Below are 27,031 nucleotides of genomic sequence, written 5' to 3' on the forward strand. Positions count from 1 at the left end.
CTTAATTTGCCCACGGAGGCAAGGAGAATGTTTGGGAAGGTAGTCAAAGCTAACCGTCGTGATTGTGTAACTTAAATTTGGTTCAGCGGCGTAATTTGTGATGTGCGCAGTGTATCGGTCAAAGAAACAGGTTCTCACATAGCCCAAACCCTCCAGCAAGTTGAAGTGACAGTGAACAATCCATGCATGTCGTACTGGGTTGAGCATCCGTCAAAGAAACAGGTTCTCACATAGCCCAAACCCCCCCGTAAGTTGAAGTGGCAGTGAACAATCCTTGCCTGTCGTACTGGGTTGAGCATCCGTCAAAGAAACAGGTTCTCACATAGTCGAAACCCCCCAGCAAGTTGAAGTGGCAGTGAACAATCCATGCCTGTCGTACTGGGTTGAGCATCCGTCAAAGAAACAGGTTCTCAAATAGTCGAAACCCCCCAACAAGTTGAAGTGGCAGTGAACAATCCATGCCTGTCGTACTGGGTTGAGCATCCGTCAAAGAAACAGGTTCTCACATAGTCGAAACCCCCCAGCAAGTTGAAGTGGCAGTGAACAATCCATGCATGTCGTACTGGGTTGAGCATCCGTCAAAGAAACAGGTTCTCACATAGCCCAAACCCCCCCGTAAGTTGAAGTGGCAGTGAACAATCCATGCATGTCGTACTGGGTTGAGCATCCGTCAAAGAAACAGGTTCTCACATAGCCCAAACCCCCCCGTAAGTTGAAGTGGCAGTGAACAATCCTTGCCTGTCGTACTGGGTTGAGCATCCGTCAAAGAAACAGGTTCGCACATAGTCGAAACCCCCCAGCAAGTTGAAGTGGCAGTGAACAATCCATGCCTGTCGTACTGGGTTGAGCATCCGTCAAAGAAACAGGTTCTCACATAGTCGAAACCCACCAACAAGTTGAAGTGGCAGTGAACAATCCATGCCTGTCGTACTGGGTTGAGCATCCGTCAAAGAAACAGGTTCTCAAATAGTCGAAACCCCCCAACAAGTTGAAGTGGCAGTGAACAATCCATGCCTGTCGTACTGGGTTGAGCATCCGTCAAAGAAACAGGTTCTCACATAGTCGAAACCCCCCAGCAAGTTGAAGTGGCAGTGAACAATCCATGCCTGTCGTACTTGGTTGAGCATCCGTCAAAGAAACAGGTTCTCACATAGTCGAAACCACCCAGCAAGTTGAAGTGGCAGTGAACAATCCATGCCTGCGTTCCTACTGAGTTGAGATTTGGTACCACAGCATACCTACAAGTACCTAGTGGGGTACCGACCGATGGACCGTTCATATTATAGAGTAGGTACCTAACGTGAAGTGGCTGAATGAGGATGCCTTAAGACTGGATGTAGAAGACAGACATCCACAGGCTAAAATGATAGATAATGATAATAGTGCATCTCGGATGAATCATTTTGTGCAGCGATGACTGGATGTAGAAGACAGACATCCACAGGCTAAAATGATAGATAATGATAATAGTGCATCTCGGATGAATCATTTTGTGCAGCGATGACTGGATGTAGAAGACAGACATCCACAGGCTAAAATGATAGATAATGATAATAGTGCATCTCGGATGAATCATTTTGTGCAGCGATGACTGGATGTAGAAGACAGACATCCACAGGCTAAAATGATAGATAATGATAATAGTGCATCTCGGATGAATCATTTTGTGCAGCGATGATTGGATGTAGAAGACAGACATCCACAGGCTAAAATGATAGATAATGATAATAGTGCATCTCGGATGAATCATTTTGTGCAGCGATAGCCATCCATACATATAGCTCGCAGAATGCATTTACTTGTAGCGTTGTAAGATCGATCACAAAGAGTATGTCACACCTTGATCATTGAGGCAAAGGTAAGATATGCACAATTTATTACCTACCTATACCTAGGTACCTAATACCTACATAATATTATTCTAAGCCTTATGGGTAGGTACATCAAACGTGTGGCTCAAATTTCCTACTAAGTAGGTGCCTACTTACATTAATTTATGATTCAATTATACATATAAGTTGGTACCTACATCTGATAAAATCAACCCATTTTTTCACCAGAATAGAAACCTAGGTAGGTACCTACCTACCAGGTATATTAAGAAACATACATACAATAACAGAAAATACCTACCTACTACCTACCATTACTTGCATCCATTCACAAACAAGAAAGTAGGTACTTAATTTATCTATATATAAAAAAGGAAAAGCTGACTGACTGATCTATCTAATTGAAATTTGTGTAGTCCTCGCGGACAAAATCGCGGGCACAATCTAGTATAGAAGGGTATAAGTTAGTAAAATTTTGTATGAAATGGACCTACCTACCAAATTTAGCTAGCTTATTATATTAAGTATTTTTCTAAAATAAATTATTATTTTCAGGTTGCAGATCATCTATGGTACCTAACCTATACTTACCAGATTATGTTGCCTATCTTCCAGCTACCTAAGCTAGGGCCACTAGAACCTAACTTAATTCAAGAGTCAAGACTGCAACTAACCTGGGGGTCATCAGACTTGTAGAATACCTATATAATTTGAACTGTTTATGATGTACCTACTTAAATACACCTTATGAATTTTACAGCTGATGTGAAATACTTATACGCATACCTACCTACTTATAGTATCTAATTTAAATTTAAACAAAAGAATTTAATTTGTTTTATTTCATCCTAAAAAAAGTAAGTTTTCAGATGATACTAATAATAGTTAAAAAGTATTCTGGAATTTGCCTGCCTGGATATTTCTGGGAATCTATGATCAAAACTAAATTAAAATGACAGGTTTATGTGTATTGCTGTTCCTTTCATAAGCTCCCTGCACTGCAGAAAAGGATAGCAATACATTTAGACCTCGTCTAACAGAATTAGCCACACTGTCCCCAACTGTTTGTGCACCAAGTCTCATCAAAATCGGTTCAACACTTCAAAGATTAGCTCACAATTTTTTTAATTATGAGCTTATTGAGAATGTAACAGGCAATTTTCAATTTTGTTTATTTGTATGAACATTTTGAAACGTGCAGCCTTGATGGGGGTAGCTGAGGTAAAAGGGAGGGGAGGGAAATCATTCCCTTGGAAGGAGTGATTTTCCGCCGGGGATGTATACTTTTTTAAATGATTTTTAATTTTGATAAAATTGTCATTGACTTAAAACAGCCTCGGTAGGGGGCGGCGGGGTAAGTCAACCCCTTCACTCCTTCAGCCAGAGACTCACTCACGTTTTGTATGGATGAATCCAGAGACTCCGGAACGTCCCTATCTCCTCTTCTTTTCTCCATCAAGGCGGCAAGTCTCAAAAGCTAGCCCGTTGTATGTAGGTATGAATTAAAATGCCTATAAAAGAATCTTATGGCATGACTAGCTATAAAAACACTATGTTCATAATAGAAAAGCAGAGACAAAAAACATTTATTTACTATTAAATTTTTATATTGTTATAAAACTGTAGTTTGTTGCGCAGTGTTACTGCACTTAGATGACTTATGAGGATTCTGTAGAGTGTAGTCTTGATGCAGCAAAATCAACTTGCATTCTTCTAACAAAGTGGATTAGGCAGGTGGTGTGGTCATTCACAGGCTGTTAACATAACGTAACTAACTGGTCCACAGTTATCACTGAAAAAATAGAAATTATTGATCTTTAATTTTTTAAATTGCTAATTAGACAAGAACTATTCTTCTTATTTTACTATCTATCTTAATGAGGTCTAAGTTTTATTTATAATATTAATTAATAAGTAGATGATGCCCGTGACTTTATCCGCGCTGATTTAAAGGGTAAAAGTAGCCCATCTCCTTCTCCAGCATGTAACAAAGCTCCACACTAAATAATTTATACTCGCAACTTCATTTATCTTGTGGGAACTGTTCGATTTTCAGAGCCTAGTTTATTTAAAAATAGGCTATATCCATCCCCAGGATGAAAGATCTTTGTACCTTTTGTCAAAATTGGTTGAACGGATGAGCTGTAAAAAGCCAGCAGATAGATAGACAGATAACCTTTATACATACACTAAAATACAGCTCAAACTCAAGGTCCCGAACTTAATTACATGTCTTAAACAAAGAAAACTGAATTGATTATTAAAGAGTTGCCTTTCTGTAATAGATTACCTAGATGTTTTATTGCAACTTTAACTTCAGTGTACCACAAGATTATGTCTAAAATGTGTTGTCATTTATCAAGCGGTCAGTAGTCAAAACTGTTCTAACAAATATAATTATTAATGATGGCTCAGCCCTTTTTGAACTCATTTAATGCTAGGTACCTAGTAGACAGTAATTATTTAAGTAGGTAGGTACATATGAAGTTATGTTATGATTTAACTATACTCTTCAAACCTGGCCACTTGTCTATGTGTCCAAATTCAGATCAAGAGATTTGTATTACCTAGTAATTAGTACATTATGTGAGCGTGATCCGAAGAGAGAGAGTAAACTTACTTAAGGTCGTCAGTCCAGCGGGTTGGAGGTCGTCCCACACTGCGCTTGCTGATACGCGGTCTCCACTTCAGAACACGTCTGCCCCATCGGTTCTGCGGCAGACGTGGCCTGCCCACTGCCAGTACAGATTTCTAATTCGTTGGGCTATGTCAGTCACTCTGGTCATCCAACGGATTTCGTTGTTACGGATTTTGTCCCTCAGAGTTACCCAACATAGCCCGCTAAGCGACTTTGAACTTGTGGACAAGGCCAACTGTCAGTGTCCACGTTTCAGCACCATACGTCATCACAGGTAGGACACATTCATTAAAGACTTTCGTCTTTAGGCTTTGGGGTATCGACGAATTGAAGACTTGACGCAATTTTCCAAATGCTGCCCAGCCCAGCTTATTTTTCTGTCAGCTTCCTTGTCGAAGTTGTTTCTACAAAGTTGTATTACGTACAATAATATATACCTAATAATCAGTAAAACTTCAGTTTTCTAGTTAAAACTAAAGCGATTGTTCCGTTTGTTTCAGTCTCAACTCTCAGTTTCAGTTATGATAAAAGGTTATGTTGGTTTCGTTGGTTTGTTTTGATTTATTTTTTTACTGACAATGACAGAGTAACAGACTAGAAAGCGGTAACTTTTTTTTTAATCTGATGAAAATTTGGCTCTGGACACAAGTTTCTTGAGGTTTTTAGTGATCTTAGACAATTACCATAGACACACACACCATAGACTAAGTGGTGGACTGTCACTTGTTTGTCATTGTCACGCTGTCAATCTGTCATTGTCAATCTGTCAAAAACGTCAATAAACGAAATAATAAATGCCAAACTCAACAAAATGGCAGCGTATATCTGTCCCCCTTTTTTTGCGAACGTGTAAGAGAGACAAATTGTGGCGAGAGTTGGACCATCACGTTTACTATTTCTTTTACTCGATGAGTCCAATACTGACTGTTATGGCCAACTCATACTGCCGGACAATACGTAAACATTGACCGTGAGGAGTAAACGAAACGATAAACGATAAATGCATTGTTCAATCTTGTACTAACTGTACTGGCTTTAAAACCATCAACCACCCGTATTTATACAATCGACACAAGATGTGATGCAACAGATCACGTCACTTCTGTCAGAGATAATCCATACTAATATTATAAATGCGAAAGTGTGTCTGTCTGTCTGTCCGTCTGTCTGTCTGTCTGTCTGTCTGCTAGCCTTTCACGGCCCATCCGTTCAACCGATTTTGACGAAATTTGGTACACAGTTAGCTTACATCCCGGGGAAGGACATAGGTTACTTTTTATCCCGGAAAATTAAAGAGTTCCCACGGGATTTTTAAAAACCTAATTCCACGCGAACGAATTCGCGGGCATCAGCTAGTCTATATATATAAAAGGAGAAGGTGACTGACTGACTGACTGACTGACTGATCTATCAACGCACAGCTCAAACTACTGGACGGATCGGGCTGAAATTTGGCATGCAGATAGCTATTATGACGTAGGCATCCGCTAAGAAAGGATTTTTGAAAATTCAACTCCTAAGGGGGTTAAATAGGGGTTTGAAAATTTGTAGTCCACGCGGACGAAGTCGCGAGCATAAGCTAGTAAATTATAAGTGCGATAACAGCAGGGATGTGGGATGAACTCTTAATTCGCTGGACCAACGATCTTAAGAAGATAGACGAAGGTATAGGAAGAAGGCAGATAAAGAAAGTGGACGTGGAAGACAAAGAAAACGGTGGTCGCTTCTCTAAAACGGATATGTTTTATCATTATTCAGATACAAGCTAGCCCTTGACTGCAATCTCACCTGGTGGTAAGTGATGATGCAATCTAAGATGGAAGCGGGCTAACCTGGAAACGGTATGGCAGTTTTTTATTAAACCCATACCCCTTTGGCATCGTAGGTAACGGAACGCTAAATCGCTTGGCGGCACGGCTTTGCCGGTAGGGTGGTAACTAACCACGGCCGATGCTTCCCACCAGATCAAAAGTAGCAGTAGAGAGAGACAAACAAAATGGCACCGACTCAGTGGTGCTTTAGCACCAATGCAACCTCAGTGACGTCTGGATTTCAAGCGGGTCGTTCATTAGTATCTAAGAGGTGGCGCTGATTTATTTGGTTCCAAAACCGTGAAAACCACTAGGCATAACCATTAGGCTATCACAGCTTTCAATCAATGGCGATAATTACATGTCAACAGTGAAAGGCGGCTAATGGCGACCCCTTCTGCAAGGGGCTCGATGGGACGCGAAGGAAGGTTGCCGTTGCTTGTATTGTACCTTTTAATTACCAAAACAATCTGCTCTTGGAAATGGGATCATTAATTAGATTTTCTTCTATGTCATCTTAGCGTGTTACCGGTAACTAAACAGAATTTTGTTTATTACTAGCTGATGCCCGCGACTTCGTCCGCGTGGAATTAGGTTTTTTAAAAATCCCGTGGGAACTCTTTGATTTTCCGGGATAAAACCAAACCAGGTTTTGGAACCAAATAAATCAGCGACACCTCTTAAATACTAATGAACGACGCGTTTGAAATCCAGACGTCACTGAGGTTGCATTGGTGCTAAAGCACTACTGAGTCGGTGCCATTTTGTTTGTTCAATTGCCCTGTCCATTACGAAGTAATATAAGTCAATGGTACGAGGTTATGAATGTGTTCAAGAAATCTATGAGTGCGTGTCATTTGAATTTGTCTTCGTCATTTATTATCAAAGAGGCGCAAATGAGATAGGAGGGAGGAACAAAATTGATTAATATACTGTCATGGCTTGTACCACTCCGTCACCCCTCGTGTGACGAGCGAACAAAAGACGAATGAAGATAAAAATCTTCATTTGTCAAGTGTCATTTTTAACCAACTTAAAAGAAGCAATTACATATAATTATAATTATTATGAGTTTTGTAATCTTAATCTAAATATATAAAAGGACAAGGTGACTGACTGACTGACTGACTGACTGATCTATCAACGCACAGCTCAAACTACTGGACGGGTCGGGCTGAAATTTGCCATGCAGATAGCTATTATGACGTACGCATCCGCTAAGAAAGGATTTTTGAAAATTCAACCCCTATAAGGTGGTGAAATAGGGGTTTGAAATTTGTGTGGTCCACGCGGACGAAGTCGCAAGCATAAGCTAGTTATTATTAACTAGATGACATGTTATGGATCCGACACATGGTCGCTAACTATGGGCCTCATAAGAAAGCTTAGAGTCACTCAGCGGGCGATGGAGAGACCTATGCTTGGAGTTTCTCTACGTGATCGAATCAGACATGAGGAGATCCGTAGGAGAACTAGAGTAACCGATATAGACCGGGTTGCGAAGCTGAAGTGGCAATGGGCAGCGCACATAATTCAGAAAACCAATAGACGTTGGGGTCCCGAGGTGCTGGAATGGCAATCTCACACCGGAAGGCGCAGCGTTGAAAGATTCAAGGCGTAAGGACGTGGCGTCTGTAAGTCCCTACAAGAGACCTATGCCCAGCAGTGGACGTCTATCAGTTGGTGATAATGATTATAGATGATGCCTGCGAAATTATCACTCTAAATTATGACTTGATTTTTTCAATAAAGCTTCCTGCTTAATATTTGTGAGCAGTTTGCTACAGAACATGCTCTCAAATATAATGTAGCAAAAACTGAAATGCTCGTCTTCAAAGCGGGCAAGGGTCCGGAGACCGTTCCGCCGGTATATCTGAATGGGTCGTCGGTTCGGGTTGTTAAGAGCTTTAAATATTTGGGCCATATTTTATCAGAAGACATAAAAAATGACAGAGATGTGGAGAGGGAGCGCAGGGCTCTTTCGGTACGGGCTAACATGATAGCGCGCAGATTCGCTCGTTGCTCTGATGATGTGAAGGTGACGTTATTTAAAGCTTTTTGTCAATGTTTCTACACATGTCAGCTGTGGACAAAGTTTACCAAGCGCAGCTATAATGCACTTAGGGTACAATATAACAACGCCTTCCGCATCCTAATGATGCACCCGCGTTTCTGCAGTGCTAAAGCTATGTTTGCTGCTGCAAGAGTCCCTGACTTCTTCGCCATACTCCGAGCAAGGACGGCATCCTTCTGGAAAAGACTGACACACAGTACAAACGCTATCTTGTGTGCTGTTGTAGAGGATCTTAGTAAACCTTATACAAAACATTGGTCCAACCTGCATCGGTGCGACAAATAACACCTTTACTTAGATTAGTTTTTTAAATTGTTAGCTCCATTTTTTTTTACATTTATATTATATTCTAATCAATTCTAATATTAATTTAATCCGCTTCATACTGTGTATATTGTTATGGGTTGTATTTTCATTGCCTGAAATAAAAATTATTTATTTATTTATTTTATTATTAAACTAGCTAATGCTCGCGACTTCGTCCGCGTGGACTACACAAATTTCAAACCCCTGTTTCACCCCTTTAGGGGTTGAATTTTCAAAAATCCTTTCTTAGCGGATGCCTACGTCATAATAACTATCTGCATGCCAAATTTCAGCCCGATCCATCCAGTAGTTTGAGCTGTGCGTTGATAGATCAGTCAGTCAGTCAGTCATTCAGTCAGTCAGTCAGTCAGTCAGTCAGTCACCTTTTCATTATATATATTTAGATAAAATAGCAAATCATACATGTGAAAATTGCTCTTAAATAAATACATGTAACTAAATAGCGGTTACATAAAAAATGCCGTATAAATTATAAATTATCATGAAATCCGACTCTTTTTTAACAAACGCGTGTAGGGGGACGGGACCCGGAACTTAATATCTTTCTGCGATTATATATACAAAAGATCAGAAGCTGAAATTCAGAGTAAATATTCACTTAATTTCAAAAATCTCATTTGCACGTAAAGCAAGCTTATTAGATAAGATCGTCCTTTATAAAGGCAGATGAAGGCACCTTTATAATCATGAAGGCACCTTTGTAAAAAACTAATTAGACAGCGTACAAAGCATTTTATTTTGCGAAAAATCGCTACCTTTTTAGGGTTCCGTATCTCAAAAGGAAAAACGGAACCCTTTTAGGATCACTTTGTTGTCTGTCTTTCGGTCTGTCAAGAAACCTACAGGGTACTTCCCGTTGACCTAGAATCATGAAAGGCAGGTTGTCTTATAGCAGACATTCGGGGGAAAATCTGAAAACCACGAATTTGTGGTAACATCACACAAAAAATTGTGGTTATGAACTAATAATTAGTATTTTCAACTTTCAAAGTAAGATTACTATATCAAATGGGGTATCATATGAAAAGGCTTTACCTGTGCATACTAAAACAGATTTTTGTTTCAAAGTCAAAGTCAAAATCATCATGCAAAATGTTGAAAAAATACGACTGTAGTATGGAACCCTCGGTGCGTGAGCCTGACTCGCACTTGGCTGGTTTTTTTTTTCAGATGCAATAACTTATGTATCTGAAAAAAATACACTATAGATACCTACGATGTCTGATTTTACATCGTTGCTGTTTAAAGAGTTCCTATTTAGTTTTGCTAGGAGTCGTTAAGGCTGCTCTATAATTTACGGTATCATAAACCACAGTGCCAGCAATATTCACCGTTAACTGCAGTCGCTTGAAACTTAATATCTTAACAATATTTCGCACGCAAGTTTGCTAATTAATCATCACAAATTACCCGTTATGTGACAAATTAGTGCTCTTATGTGCTCTTATAGATTTGTTGCCATATGTTTTAAATTTTCACACTTGCACAGCTATTTAATAATGTTTTACAGTACACGGCCGAAAGTAATGTACATCGGTCTTTAGAATGACATTTTGACTTTGTAAAGCGTTGTCTCTGTCACTTATACGTATATGACGTTTTGTCGGTCTCACCGACAGGGACAGCGCTCTACAAATCTGCTTTCTCCTTCTAAAGGTCGATTTACATTACTTTCGGCCGCGTACTGTACTTCTCAACTACTACTACTATCAGTACCCTTATTATAAATGCGAAAGTGTGTTTGTTTGTTGGTTTGTTGGTTTGTCCTTCAATCACGTCGCAACGGTGCAACGGACTGACGTGATTTTAGCATGGTAATAGATAAAGATCTGGAGAGTGACATAAGCTACTTTTTATTCCGGAAAATCAAAGAGTTCCCGCGGGATTTTTAAAAAACCTAATTCCAGGCGGACGAAGTCGCGGGCATCATCGTAGGTACGCAGGCAGTACGTGGCAGGAAATTTTGTACATCGACCTTTGAAAACCCCCACAGAAATGTTCTATGGAAAGAACCTATGAAACTGAAGCTCAAGAGATCTAAAATTGTTATGACAATATAATCAATAGCGGCACTACCCTTAAGGTATCCTTTGTACTCAGCACAATATTCCCGTAGACCAGATTACACGATATTAATTGGCCCGTTTGTTTGTCTAACGCCTATTAATGCCTCAAGTACATTTGATCGACGATAGCAATATTTGGAAAGCCACAAATAGTTATCAATACAATTCTTGTTCTATTGTTGTATCGTATTTGTTTTCAACTAGAATCTAGAATTAAGTAGTTCGAAAATGAGTTATTTAAACTGAGTCCATATAAAAAAAAACATTAAATTAAAACTAAAATAAATTAAATTAAATCTTAACCCTCATCGAGACTACCGCAGCGAGGCATTGTACCCAAGATGCTGGCAGCATTACCCCTTTGGATGGCCAAACTAATTCTTTGACCAAGGCCAGCTGCTCTCGGGTCCCCGATTGATTTTATAACCCTATATTTGGATATATTTTTATGTATTAAATCTCAGTAACGAATACCTGACGTGCGTCTTGATTGTTAGTTGGTAGATAGAGTAGTAATTCATTTAAATTGTCAAACGTAAACTGATTGATGGATTTATTGATTGATTACTTAGTTGATTGCTTTTAGAATAGAATAGAATAGAATAATGTTTATTCGAGGTATATAGGTGTACATGGTGTAGGCAATATCGTCCTGTACAGCAGTGCAACACCTCGAACAGGTAGGCCACTCAGCTTGTGTTGAGACGTCGGGCCCCTCAGACACAAACCTCTAGAGCAAATATCTGAGGTACCAGACGCCCCAACGCTGATTTTCAGTGACCGCCTTTTAAATATTACCTAAACGTCAGTGGCATAGAATATATAAAGTTGGCGAGTAAATGGATAAATGAAATGAAATAAAGTGTTTAAAGTTTTTAAATTTAAAGTGATATAGGACATAAAAGAAGAAATAAGAAATAATACATTGAAATAGATGTTGTAAATTGTAAGAATAGGAAAATTGTACGAGTTTTTTTTTTTTTGTATAATAAAGAAAAAATGAAAAAAAATAAAAAAAATCTTGCATATCTGGTGGTGGAGGGGCAGGTGGTACACATCACATGCTGCACGTTGTGCCATACGAATTTGTCTATTTTGGTGGATAATGGCGAATCTTATGTAGATATAAGTCCCGCAAATTGCTATTGCGCTGGAACCATGTCTCATTAACATCGAAATGACGTCATTTTGATGTCAGCCAAAATGAAAATATACCATCAGCTCGAAACTTCAGTCTAGTGCTGACGTCACTAAAATGGCGGCCACGCGTTTCTAGTCTGGTCTGGTGGGAGGCTTCCGCCGTGGCTAGTTACCACCCTACCGGCAAAGCCGTGCCGCCAAGCGATTTAGCGTTCCGGTACGATGCCGTGTAGAAACCAAAGGGGTATGGGTTTAATAAAAACTGCCATACCCCTTCCAGGTTAGCCCGCTATCATCTTAGACTGCATCATCACTTACCACCAGGTGAGATTGCAGTCAAGGGCTAACTTGTATCTCAATAAAAAGAAAAAAAAAATGCCTGCTTCTATACAATGAGTACCATTGTATAGAAGCAGGCATTTTTTTTTTTTTTTCGTTACAACAATAGAATATTTTCTCACCGGCCTCTGACGGAATCCGCGTCGTCGTCGCCGACGGGTTCTGGCTGTAGATGCATACCGCTCTGCGCCCAAGTCACTGTCAGCCAGTCTGTAACAACAATACGTATATTTTAGTTTTCCTTAGTTTACTCAAAAGGTAAACAAGTACGCGACAGGTCGAGATGGCAATCGGAATGGGAACTCCCTGCATAACCGCACAGCACGCACAGCTTCCGCGCTAACCAGCTGCGCGATTGCGGGAGAATGACAGCTACAAATTCACGATCGCAATCACCTCTGATTGGTTGATCCCCCCACCTCACACCCCTATTGCCATCTTGACCTGTCGCGTATTATACAAGTTACCCCTCGTCTGCGATCTCACCTGGCGGTAAGTGACCATGCAGTAGAGTTTCGACCTTATAATGATATTCTCTTATTATAATACTAGCTGATGCCCGCGACTTCCTACGCGTGGATTTAAGTTTTGTAGAATCCTGTGGGAACTCTTCAATTTTCCAGGATAAAAAGTAGCCTATGTCCTTCCCCGGGATACAAGCTATCTTTGTACCAAATTTCGTCAAAATCGGTTGAACGATTGTGCCATGAAAAGCTAGGAGACAGACAGACAGACAGACAGACAGACAGACACACTTTCACATTTATAATATTAGTATGGATTCTCTTTATTATATCAGAAAATGGGTTGCGAGCGAGCATTCACAACTTGAGCTGGAAACTCCCGCGCTATCTAAACTTTTAATAGCGGTACATTTTTAGAGTCACCAACAGATTCCAGGTGTATAATTGATTTACAAAGTTTCCCCGCGAGTTTAACATCACCCCTATTTTGAATTAATTCATTCCGAATTTCAAAATAAATAAATGGTAAATACGCACAGTACCCGTAGTACAAGATTTTACGTCTCACCAAACCAAACCAAATTCGAGAGTCAAAATACTTCCGCGTTACAGTAAAATGGATCTTAAATGCCTTGTTTCAAAGCTCAAGTTTGTCTACACTTCTACAGCCAGCGCTCCAAGCGGAAACATTACGAAATTAAAATCAGTGGCATTGAATATTTGACTTCAATTCAAGGCTGTTTAGGTCCATTTTACTGTAACGCGGAAGTATTTCGACTCTCGAATTTGGTTTGGTTTGGTGGGACGTAAAATCTTGTACTACGGGTACAGGAGTGCATGATTGTATCGTACGCGACAGGGCGTAATGGCAATCGGGGTGTGAGGCGGGTGTGCGGGGGGTCCCAACCCCATTGCCATCTCGACCTATCGCGTAGGTACTACATCTATCAGAATGAAAAAAGGTTAATTCATACAAAATACATATATGAATAAGAAAACCCATCGCTATTTATGTCTAGTGAGTAGGTACTTGCTCTAACTTTTGTGGGTCCCATAGGGAATTTGCATCCTTACTAGAAGCAAGATCGATCCTCATGGTAAAAATAAATCGTGAGAAAATACCTTTTTCTTTCTGAGAATACTTCCTAGTTCCTACCATTAATCTCAATCTGGGAAAGCAGGTGAAAACAACTCTAAATTAAGGAAGGTATTTTTAGAACACTTTCCTTGAGCTATAAGGATATAAGTGTTTTACTACAAGCTATAATTACCCTGTTGTATATACTGTAATGATAGCCTAGATGGTAGACGTTTTAGTCAGTCAGTCAGTCACCTTTGACTGACTGACTGATCTAGCAACGCACAGCTCAAACTACTGGATGAATTGGGCTGAAATTTGGCATGCAGATAGCTATTATGACGTAGGCATCCGCTAAGAAAGGAAAAAAGCAATGAAAATTCAACCCCTAAGGGGGTGAAATAGGGGTTTGAAATTTGTGTAGTCCGCGCGGACGAAGTCGCGAGCATTAGCTAGTATAAAATAAGACTTATTCAACAGTATGTCATCTACCAACCTACATAATAATTACATGTTCAAATTGCTCTATACCTGATGTAATTCAATATGAAGTTCGTTAAATAATGGGGCTTGATCCTCATAAATATCCCGGTGCGTCCCCGTAGTACCCCGGGCCTCGATCACCGCCGGGATATAATGTGGTGAACTAAAACGTTTCAACCTGCTCAATGTAGCGCATGGGACAATTTAGACGATATAGCGATTTCACGATGACATTTAAATCACTAACCATATTATAAACTAGCTGATGCCCGGGACTTCGTCCGCGTTGATTAAGGTTTTTAAAAATCCCGTGGGAACTCTTGCCTATGTCCTTCCCCGCGATGCAACCTATCTCTGTACCAATACAGACTTCGTCCGCGTGGATTTAGGTTTTTAAAAATCTCGTGGGAACTATTTAATTTTCCGGGATATAAAGTAGGCTAACTCTCCAGATCTTAAACTATACCAATGCAAAAAAATCACGTCGGGCCGTGACTGGACATATTTGTAGGTTGGATAAGATGAGATGGACAAAAAAGGTGACTGAGTGGGTTCCAAGAAACAGAAAAAGGAAAAGAGGACGATAAAGAAAGAGATGGCGGGATATTTTTGCCCAAAATGTAGGACCGGACTGGACGAGGAAAGCTCGAGATAGGGAGCTTTGGAGAGATTTGGGGGAGGCCTACGCTATTGAGGCGACTAATGCGTGAGTGAATGTATTATTATAAGGGACTTAAATATAACATATAAACATAAATTTTGACATTAAAAACTAATTTTATTATGACGATGAATGAACTTATATATTTATATGAATTGATATTGTTTCGATTACGATGAATTTATGATCAAAAATGATGTAAAAATAAATAAATTATTGTAATAGGAGAGATAATTGGAATTAACGTATTAGACAATAAAGGCTTTTTTATTTTATTTTATTTATGTCACTCTCCAGATCTTAAACTATACCAATGCAAAAAAATCACGTCGGGCCGTTGCTCTGTTGCGACGTGATTGAAGGACAAACCAAGAAACAAACACACTTTCGCATTTATAATATGGGAAGTGACAAAAATGAAGCTCGGTAAATAATGGGGCTTGATCCTCATAAATATCCCGGTGCGTCCCCGTAGTACCCCGGGCCTCGATCACCGCCGGGATATAATGTGGTGAACTACAACGTTTCAACCTGCTCAATATAGCGCATGGGACAATTTACACGATGTCGCGATTTCACGATGACATTTAAATAGGATATAACTCTCATATTACTGGTGATTTAGGCCGCATAATATATACGTGCGAGATAGTCCTTCCAGTAAATCTCCTACTATATCCATACTAATATCACTATCCATATTATAAATGCGAATGTGTGTTTGTTTGTTGGTTTTGTATTGTCGAATGAAACACTTGTTTAGAAAGTCTTTGGCGTATTTATTTTTATTAAACTGTAGGTATTAACTGATTTTAGTAATTAATATTTATGGTCTCTTGCCGAGGTTAATCTTAAAAAATCCCTATGACAGATATCCCATCTGTCACTTCTATTTTGACAATTGGCATAGAGTAACATTCCTCTATGCTACAGGTCTGTTGGTTTGTCCTTCAATCACGTCGCAATGGAGCCACGGATCGACGTGATTTTTTGCATGGGTATAGTAAAAGACCTGGAGAGTGACATAGGTTACTTTTTATCCCGGGAAATCAAAGAGTTCCCACTGGATTTTTGGAAACCTAATTCCACGCGTACCTACGAAGCATCCGCTAGTAAATAATAAGTAGTTTGAAGAGCAGCAAGACTCTTAATCCTTTCGAAACCCCATTCCGTCTGTGTCTTGCAACAGGTAAGCATCTCTAGGCCCTCACTCCTAGATAACATGTTTCCATTAATATTATTCGGGTCCATTAGGGAGAATACGTGTATGGTTATAAGAATAAGGATAGAATAGAGTGTATTATTCACGTAAACTTTTACAAGTGCTTTTGAATCGTCAACTACCTAGTTTAAGTTACCACTGGTTCGGAATCCCGTTCCTACCAAGAAGAACCAGCATATTTTTTTATTGACTTTACCTACTCATTAACTTTCTGAACCGATTTCACAATTCTTTTTTCTTTACAAAGGCTGTACTGTCAGGTTGGTACCATGTAAGTTTGGTGAAGATTTATCTCTCTCTCTCTCTCTCTCTCCGGTCGATCCTTCATTGCTGAAGATCGTGGTCCTGGCAAGCTGCCCTCGAATGGATTATCTGTTTCCATCGGCTTCTGTCGGTGGCCATTTTTTAGAGCCTCAATAGCTCAACCGGTATAGGAGTGGACTGAAAATCGAAAGGTCGACGGTTCAAACCCCGCCCGTTGCACTATTGTCGTACCTACTCCTAGCACAAGCCTGACGCTTAATTGGAGAGGAAAGGGGAATATTAGTCATTTAATATGGCTAATATTCTGTTAAAAACAAAAAAAAACAAAAAAAAAATTTTTTTTGTTGGTGAGCGGCCTCTCGGTCTTTTGCCCTCAGTGTTGCCCGTCACTATGGGCTTTTCTAAGCTGTTGTCGTCGTCGTCGTCGTCGTCGTCGTCCCCCCCCCCCCCCCGCCGTACGATGTGGCCGAAATATGAGAGCAATCGTTGGTAACATATGGAGCGGAGTGATTCCGAGTTGCGAAAGGATAGACACGTTTGTGCGCTTTGCAGTCCACGGAATCCGTAGCATCCGCCTCCAGCACCACGAAGAAGATTTATAATTTTAGCATATTTTAGAACTAGCTGGTGCCCGCGACTTCGTCCGCGTGGATTTCGATTTTTTTAAATCCTGTGGGAACTCTTTGATTTTCCGGGATAAAAATTAATGTGTCAGTATCCAGGTATTTAACTAGGGTAGAAAATCACGTTGATTTGTTGCTCGTGACTAAAGGACAAACCAACAAACAAACACACTTTCGCATTTATAATACGGGTAATGTGGGTCATACAACGTCAACATAAGTTGATATTGATAAGTATATCAACATTTCTAGTGAAATGTTCGGAATACAGTGGCATTTTTCTTGTTGGCTAGTTGGCTATCTGCATGCCATATTTCAACCTGATCCGTTCAGTAGTTTGAGCTGTGCTTTAATAGATCAGTCAGTCAGCTTTCCTTTTATACCAGAACGCAAGCAAATACTTAGCGCTATTGTTATACTACCTAAACACAATCCAATACCAATAACCATTTGCCTCATTTTGTAGTTTTAGTGATTTAGTGCTTTTCAAACCCGCAATGTATAGCGTGCAAAACTCGGGTTAATGCCCCGCCTACGACGCGGAATTGACTCCGAATGGCCTACTTACGCAACATTCGTTGACCTCTAGCTATCGTAAACTTTTACAAAATTATAGGACTTTTCAATATAATTTTTTCACGTTTTTTTGTGATATCATATCAGTAATCATCAGTACTACCACCTGTCTTCGTTGCCAGCGTTACACCCTGTATAGTTAGATGTTGAATTTAGATTATTTAATAACCGCGTCAACAAAACTAATTTAAAATTCCACCCGGTCCGTAATTTCAGTTTTACGAGTACCTTCGTCCAACATGGTGACGCCAATAAAAACTTCGGCACTATATTGTTACAAAGTTGCAAAGACAAATTGCGAAATTAATAAAATTAATATCGGGACTGTCCGTCAAGCCGGCGAGCGTGGCGCCCCACGACCCTCGTCAAACAGCATAGTTCCGCCGTGAGGGTTTTACATAAAAGACGCAAGATCCCGGTACCGCCAGACCTCAGCACCCATAGTACAAGATTTTACGTCTCACCAAACGAAACCAAATTCGAGAGTCGAAATACTTCCGCGTTACAGTAAAATGGTCCTAAACAGCCTTGAATTGAAGTCAAATATTCAATGCCACTGATTTTAATTTCGCAATGTTTCCGCTTGGAGCGCTGGCTGTAGAAGTGTAGACAAACTTGAGCTTTAAAACAAGGCATTTAAGATCCAGTTTACTGTAACGCGGAAGTATTTCGACTCTCGAATTTGGTTTGGTTTGGTGAGACGTAAAATCTTGTACTACGGGTACAGATCGGGTCATAGCTGAAAACCAGGGTCCTGTATTTTATGCGTGTTAACGATGACGCACGACATTATACTGAGCAGGACCTATTTGAGATGGTATCACAGATGAAAATGTTACATTTGTAATGCTTTATTTTTAGGGTTTCGTACCTCAAATGGAAAAGGAACCCTTATAGGATTACTTTGTTTCTCTGTCTGTCTGTTCATCTGTCCGTCGTGTCTGTCAAGAAAACCTATAGGGTATACTTCCTGTTGACCTAGAATCATGAAATTTGGTAGGTAGGTAGGTTTTATAGCACAAGTAAAGGAATAAATCAGAAAACCATGAATTTGTGGTTACATCACACAAGAAAAAATGTGTTCATGAACAAATAAATAATTTGTGTTTTCAATTTTTAAAGTAAGATAACTATACGAAGTGGGGTATCATATGAAAAGGCTTTACCTGTACATTCTAAAACATATTTTTATTTATTTTTATGCACAATAGTTTTTGATTAACCGTGCAAAATCACGGGCATCAGCTAGTATTGTTGATATTATTAATATTCAACACTACACTTTAAAGCTCACAAAAATAATAATTTAATCTTACAAAGTCTGAGTTGTAATTTTTATATTATGATAAAAATACATACAAATCAGCACTCAGATTTTAAGAAAACTGAGCACTTACCTAATGTTTTAACGCACCTTTAGTAGATGGTCCTCGACACAAGCAAGCAAATATGCGTACGGTATAGGTACACACTAGTGATATAACGAGTGTCATATTTTAGACATTCGCAGATGCAAAAGCAAATGCAAATATCCGCTGACAACAATGCGAACATTCAGTTTTTGTTTAAATTTGGCGCCATTTGTCTATGGCTTGGCGATCTTGGCGGCAGTCCCGTTACCAAATGATAATAGAAGACTGATAATGTGAGCTAAGTTACTTTTTATTACATTAAAAAACATAAGAAATTTATGGTTTTTTTTCAATAACCAACACTGCAATTACACCAAATTATTGTTTTGATATTCGCAAAACTTTTGCAGTAATTTTGGGAATGGGAATGTTAATGCGAATATGCAAAAGTGTGCGAATATCCGCAAATACGAATGCAAATGCGAATATTCGTTACCTCACTAGTACACACTAACACTACTCTTTCCCACACTTTTTTCTCAGAAAACAAGTAACGTCTGGCGGCACTGGGATCTTGGACCAAGAGGTCCGCCGTGAGAGTTTTGCATAATTTAATCATATACGACGTGAATACGCAAAAAGATTGTAAATAACCCGAACTAACCCTTTTCCCTCCAACATTTCTTACGACCTTTTCATATTATTCTAGTCGCATTCCGGCTCCCTGATTTAATCCATACAATCTGTATGGATAAAATCACGCATTCTGTAGTTAGATTATTGTTATAAATTGATTTGAATTGTTAGAAATCATATAAAATATAATATTAGTTTATGAAACAGTTGAATGGGTGGTATTAAAACACGAGTTGTGAGTTTTAAAAAAAATTTACAAAAAAAATAAAAACCGACTTCGATACACAAACACTAAAAATTGAAAAATAATTTAATTTATTACCGAATATATTATGTATACAAGAGTTAATATAGTTCCATAATAATACTTTTTGGTGCCGGTGCCAATTAGCTTTAGCTGCGCGAATCGTCTAGACTTCATATTTTTATGAGACTCCACAATGGCACCTCATTGGCACCGACCCCAAAAAATATTATTATGGAACTATATTAACTCTTGTATACATAATATATTCGGTAATAAATTAAATTATTTTTCAATGTTTAGGTAGTGTTTGTGTATCGAAGTCGGTTTTTATTTTTTTTGTAAAAAAATTTTATTTCACAATTTTTAGTGGCCCCATGGAATTATGCTATGACTGGTTAAAAATCTACTGTTTACTAAGCTATTACACTGATCGCGAGCAATTTACTCTTATCCGTTGAGGAGTTCCAGTATCTATCTTCGAAGATGTTCATCAGATCTTCACCAAATTTAAATGGGACCAACTTTGAAGTGTACCCTTTCAAACAAAAAAAGAATTTTCAAAATCGGTCCAGGCGTCTTCGAGTAATCGGGGAACATACATAAAAAAAAAAAAGATTCCGACGAATTGAGAACCTCCTCCTTTTTTTGAAGTCGGTTAAAAACAAGACGCAGGCGAGTTTTTCATACATTCAGTTGTTTGAGTACCTAATTCTGTATAGTTTCATACACTGCTTTATCTAAACTCATATTATTAACATGTACATATGACAAAATCGTAAAGCCGTGTATGAGTAAAGCCGTTTTGTCATACATATATGACAAAACCATGAAGCCGTTTTGTCATGTAGAATAAATATAGCTCTAAACTTTACTTTCACAAAAATATCATCCATACTAATATTACACATGCCAAAGTGTGTCTGTCTGTTTGTCTGTCTGCCTGTTCAACCGATTTTGACAAAACTTGGTACAGCGCGCGATAACTTGCATCCCGGGGAAGGACATATGCTACTTTTTATTCCGGAAAAATAAAGAGTTCCCACAGAATTTTTAAAAACCTCAATCCACGCGGACGAAGTCGCGGGCATTATCTAGTTTATAATATTACTAGCTTATGCTCGCGACTTCGTCTGCGTGGATTACACAAATTTCAAGCCCCTATTTCACCCCCTTAGGGGTTGAATTTTCAAAAATCCTTTCTTAGCGGATGTCTATCGTCATAATAGCTATCTGCGTGCTAAATTTCAGCCCGATCCGTCAAGTAGTTTGAGCTGTGCGTTGATAGATCAGTCAGTCAGTCAGTCAGCTTTTCCTTTTATATATTTAAGAAAAAGATAAATTTAGATTTTAATGTCCAACCGTTTAGAGAGAGTATGAGAGCGGTGTTTATTTCATGACACTGTAGGTATCTCGCGATCTCCACGGCTGCCTCGCCCAGAGGCTCAGTTGGAACTTTTCCAAATATGGTTTTGATATGCGGAAAATTGTTGAAAATGCCCGAAAATACAGATTAAAATATCAGCAGTAGCAGTAGTATACATAATCAATTTTAAAGGAAAACTATCATGGCTAAGTTGTGACTACGGATCTAATAATTAATATTTTCAATTTTCGAAGTAAGATAACTATATAAAGTGGGGTATCATATGAAAGGTACTTTCCAAAACAGATTTTTATTTATTTTTATGCATCATAGTTTTTGAATTATTGTGCAAAATGTCGAAAAAATACGACTGTAGTACGGAACTCTTGTTGCGCGAGCCTGACTCGCATTTGGCCGGTTTTTTAGAGAAAGCTCAAGATTTGGGGAGCTTTTTGACGGACCTAAATGCTCTAACGAATCTCGACAAAAGGAACTAAGCATGTTTATTTAAAGCCATTATATTAATTACTGGGAAACATCATCCAAAATAATATACGGGCGGGGATTCAAAGGATTTAGCAACATGATAATATCATAGTGTAACAAACATACAGTTAAAAGTGCGTGGGATCGAACCTCTGACCTCCCGATTAGGAGGAGGGCGTCTTAACCACTAGAATATATGGTGCACTAGCTGATGCCCGCGACTTCGTACGCGTGGATTTAGGTTTCTAAAAATCTCATGGAATTCATCTCTTTTTAATTTCCCGGGATAACAAGTAGCCTTTGTCACTCTCCAGGTTTTAACTATACCCATGCAAAAAATCACGACAATCCGTTGCTCCGTTGCGACGTGATTAAAGGATAAACCAACAAACAAACACAATTTTGCAGGACAACTGAAGACTCCGGATGGGTTCGAAACTAGTCGGGCTAACGTCGACTAAACATGTGAGTAAAGCCGTAAAGCTGGTGTGTGATATATGCATAACTAACTATACGATGGCTAAAATGTGACAACGGGCGAGTAGACGCCACATCGCGAAGATTACAAACAATTAACGTGCAGACTTGCTAACGAGATGATCTCCTCATACGACATGATATGATATTATGTACTTCTTAATTGTCCGTTACACGGGTACACATGTAGCTAGTATTATGATCATGTGAAAGATACTTGTCAAACGTTATTCTTAAACAATTGGGGGCTGACCTGACTGTACGATGGCTAAACGGTGACAACGGGCGATTAGACGCCACATCGCGAAGATTACAAACAATTAACGTGCAGACTTGCTAACGAGATGATCTCCTCATACGACATGATATGATATGTACTTCTTAATTGTCCGTTACACGGGTACACATGTAGCTAGTATTATGATCATGTGAAAGATACTTGTCAAACGCTATTCTTACACTATTGGGGGCTGACTTTACTGTACGATGGCTAAACGGTGACAACGGGCGATTAGACGCCACATCGCGAAGATTACAAACAATTAACGTGCAGACTTGCTAACGAGATGATCTCCCCATACGACATGATATATGTACTTGTTAATTGTACGTTACATGGGTACATATGTAGCAAATGTTATCGCATTTGTATTTGGCGCCTTTTGGAGTGGAAGTCGCGTGGTCTATTGCGTGGCAGCCATCTTGAGTCGATTGTTGTATATATAAATACGGGTGGTTGATGGTTTTTAGACCGACAAATGTGGCTAATTCCTTTGTACATAATCTCTAAACTAAACTAAAATATCATGTCTAAATCTATTGCTATCCCTTTCATAATGTTGCTTGCGGAAAAGGAAAGCACTAGATTTAGACCTGTTAATTTAGTTTAGTTTAGAGATTGTGTACTAGAGAATCGGCCCCAATGGCCCCTATTCTCTAGTCTCTCTCTAAACTAAATTTAGAGTATCTGCATCCTTTTCTTTTTACTAATGCTAAAAAAGGAACGGAACATGACTTTCACATTTAAAGACTCTAAATTTTAGTGCACAATACAAATTTAAACAGTAGGTTCGCGAGTGCGTGCTAAAATCACGGGTTTTACCATCTAAAAATTAAATTTAGAAATGTCAAACTGCTTCTTAGAATCGGTGCCAGTGGCACCGATTCTAAGCACAACCTAATTTTAGAGTATTCGCACCCTCTTCTTACTATTGTAATATGAAAAGGACAGAAGCAGTTTGACATTTCTAAATTTATTTTTAGATGGTAAAACCCGTGATTTTAGCACGCACTCGCGAACCTACTGTTTAAATTTGTATTGTGCACTAAAATTTAGAGTCTTTAAATGTGAAAGTCATGTTCCGTTCCTTTTTTAGCATTAGTAAAAAGAAAGGGATGCAGATACTCTAAATTTAGTTTAGACAGAGACTAGAGAATCGGGGCCAATGCTTCCTATCTCGTAGGGCTACACAAGTCAACCTTTTTACAGCGTTTTCGCCGGCGAAGACGAGGTCCCCGATTTCTTACGTCACCCGGACGTGGACTCACGCCACGGCCTCGGGGTCGTACGGACTAACCATTAGTCCAACAACTCCATCCATCCCAACGTCATCCTAAGCCGTGGTCCGAGCCTCACAGGAGGACGTTGCTCCCCGACCTCTCGAATTATTTCTTCTTGCTCTAGGGCTCACCCCCAGGCGGAGCTTCGCACTCGCCACCCTCCCCAGTGACGCTGTAGCGGAAAGTAGGGGGCCTACGCAGCATAATCAATCCGAAACAACACACACAAATGATGGTTTTTAAGGGAGTCTCGTTCCGACTCGAGACTCGACCGACTGTTAAATGCTTTTTGTGTTTAGGTCGCCATTTTGATTGAGTGTTTGCAATAGCAATTATTGTGCCCTAATCAAGTTAATAGTGCAGTTTGGTAAAACTCTCGATAAGCCTATTCGCATTGTGATTAATATTTAGCTTCACTTCTGGTATGTTTATAAATGGTTAAGAACGTATTTCCTACAGAGAACAACCAGCAAGAAACTCAGCGGTTGCTCTTTTCAAGTGATCAATTTACAATAATATTATGCCATACCGTACAACCCTACTGTAGCGTAGTTCGCTACGGTACGATAAAGTTTAAGCAACCATACCTAAGAAGATAATGAGTAGGTAGGTACATACCTAAGAGCGTTCCCGATGCCCGACCGAGGTCCCGTCGCTTAGTTCCACAAGTACATTCAACATGAATGTACTTAGTTCCACAAGTACATTCAACATGAATGTACTTAGTTCCACAAGTACATTCAACATGAATGTACTTAGTTCCACAAGTACATTCAACATGAATGTTTAAGTTTGCCAACTGACGCAATTAAGACAGATCCGAGTTCTGCTTGTTTGCGAATCTGTGACTCTGGGTACATAGTGTCGTCGCAGCTTAGCGAGCTTACAGTTCAGAAAGTATGAGGAACTACTCGTGCACCCACCGCCAGCGGGTGGAAGGAGAATTCGTATTTCCCCGTCCACCCACTGCGTTAGGGTTGGAATTAAATGTCGATACATCGTATGGATAAATAAATACGAAATAGTTGAATTTTAAGTGTAACTTGTAAGTAAAGAAAATAGTTAAGTATTTACGTCAATTCATATCATTTAATTAATAGTATTAATCATTAATACTATCGAAGTGCAAATCGAAAATAAAGTTACAGTGTTATTATTATTATTATTATTAAAAATGTAGACTTCAAGTAAATGCTCGATATTTTGGGTCACAGTAGACGAAAACATGTTTCTAGGACCCTAGAATTTCCCGCGCGGGATAAGTTTTTTTTAATTGCATAACGAACGATAACGATGATTAATTAATCATCGTTATCACGCTTGACAAAAAATTATTACTGATAGAAAGAAATAATAAGGTGAAGGTTCTTGCCTAGAATATAGTATTCAGTTTTACCTTCTCAAGTTATAACGTCACCCTCTAGATTTCTAGGGACTGTTTCCGAACTGTGTGATCGCTAAGCTGTGGTATTTCAGACCTCGTTTGAGACAGTTTGCTCTAAGTACCTACCGTGTAAATTGAAATTATTTACCCTTACAGTTAAAAATATGTGGTTGTAAGCGTTCGTAAATGTTAATAAATGTTAATAAATTAGCTTTTCTTTACGCAACTTCGTAGGTATATAAATGTCCCTTTTAGGTTTCAGTTTAATCGCATTGCAGTAGATACGTTTAAACAGTTAGCTGAAATAAAATTCAATAGAGATAATTTCAAGAATTACTCGAAAACATACACTTAAAGCATCATCCACACCTGCGCGATCAAACCGACTACGAAGCGGGAATGTCAGCCATGCAACGGTTGCCTCACACGACCTCCCTGGCACAGTCGTGAGCGCTGTGGTCTTATTAGTGGGAGGACCCGGGTTCGATTCCTGGCAGGGGTTTGGAATTTTATTATATGTAAACTTCTGGTCTGGTCTAGTGGGAGGCTTCGGCCGTGGCTAGTTACCACCCTACCGGCAAAGCAGTGCCGCCAAGCGATTTAGCGTTCCGGTACGATGCCGTGTAGAAACCAAAGGAGTGCGGATTTAATAAAAACTGCCATACCCCTTCCAGGTTAGCCCGCTATCATCTTAGACTGCATCATCATTTACTATCAAGTGAGAATGCAGTCACTTGTATCTGAAAAAAAAAAGCCCATTGCACGCCTACGCGAACTCTACACCTGCACGTATAGATTAGAGGTGTTACGGATATTCGCATCCGCATCCGCAAATGCTGAACATCCGCATTAATTCCGACATCCACTCTCTCCATCGCCCGCTGAGTGCCTCTGAGCTTTCTGAGCTGAGGTTGCAGCATAAATATACCTAGTAAAGTTGTACTTAATACATATTCCCGTGAATAAATGAAATGAAATGAAATGAAATGATTGAATGAAATGAAATGATTTATTTGTTTTAAAAGGTCTTTTTAAAATTGTGCCAGGGACCCTGAAGTAAGTTTGCAAAACCTGTATCTCAGGGTCCCCGCTCTCCCTCCTCCATCATTAACAAATAAACACTTATAACAACAATATGAAACTTAAAAATACGTGTGTGTGTATGAGTGTGTGTGTGTGTATACATATGTGTATCAGTGTGTATTGTGAGTGTGAGTGTGTGTATGTATGTGTGAGTGTGTACATGTGTATATTTTTAATAACAAATAACAAATTTCAAATTTAACCTACCTATTTATATTCCTACAAGTAATTCTGTTTCGTCGTACGTTTTTTCTTGTAACCACTTAGACAATGTTTTTTTATTATCAAACTGTTTACTAGTGTGGAAATTGAGAATTTTGTTGATAAAGCTTAGTAAAAATACTATATTCCTAATTATAGCGGGCACAGTACCCGCGATAATACTAAGCCTGTTATCACTCGCTTACAGAGCGCCTTCTAGTCTATGCCTTATTATGGAAGTAATATACAGGGTGTAACCAAAATGCTAGCAAAAACTTTGCGTTATTGTTATACTACCTAAACACAATCCAATACCAATAACTATTTCCCGCATTTTCTAGTCTTAGTAATTTAATATTTTTAAATCCGCAATGTATAGCGTGGAAAACTCGGGTCAATGCCCTGCCTACGACGCGGCATTGAGTCCGAGTGGCCTACTTACGCAACTTTCGTTGACCTCTAGCGTCAGTCAGATGTTTTATTTGCAATATATTGTAAACTTTTACATAATTATTATAGATTTTTTTTATTTTTTTTTCGCGGTTTTTTGTGGTTATCATCAGTCTTCGTTTTTGCCAGCGTTCTGGTTACATCCTGCACCTATATACCTAGGTGTAGATGTAACATTATGTATCGAAAGAAAG

General features: G+C 39.1%; 1 protein-coding gene across 1 annotated transcript in view; it reads right to left on the minus strand.

Moving 5' to 3' along the window:
- The window catches only part of Corin (corin serine peptidase), a 148,302-nt gene that overhangs the window by 97,057 nt on the left and 24,214 nt on the right, over positions 1–27,031 (minus strand). The window contains exon 3 of the mRNA XM_034982603.2: positions 12,350–12,437. Within this exon, the coding sequence (XP_034838494.1) occupies positions 12,350–12,437 (88 nt within the window). The remainder of the gene's footprint in view (positions 1–12,349; positions 12,438–27,031) is intronic.

This window comes from Maniola hyperantus, chromosome 2, assembly GCF_902806685.2.
Source record: "Maniola hyperantus chromosome 2, iAphHyp1.2, whole genome shotgun sequence".
NCBI classification, from domain to species: Eukaryota; Metazoa; Arthropoda; class Insecta; order Lepidoptera; family Nymphalidae; genus Maniola; species Maniola hyperantus.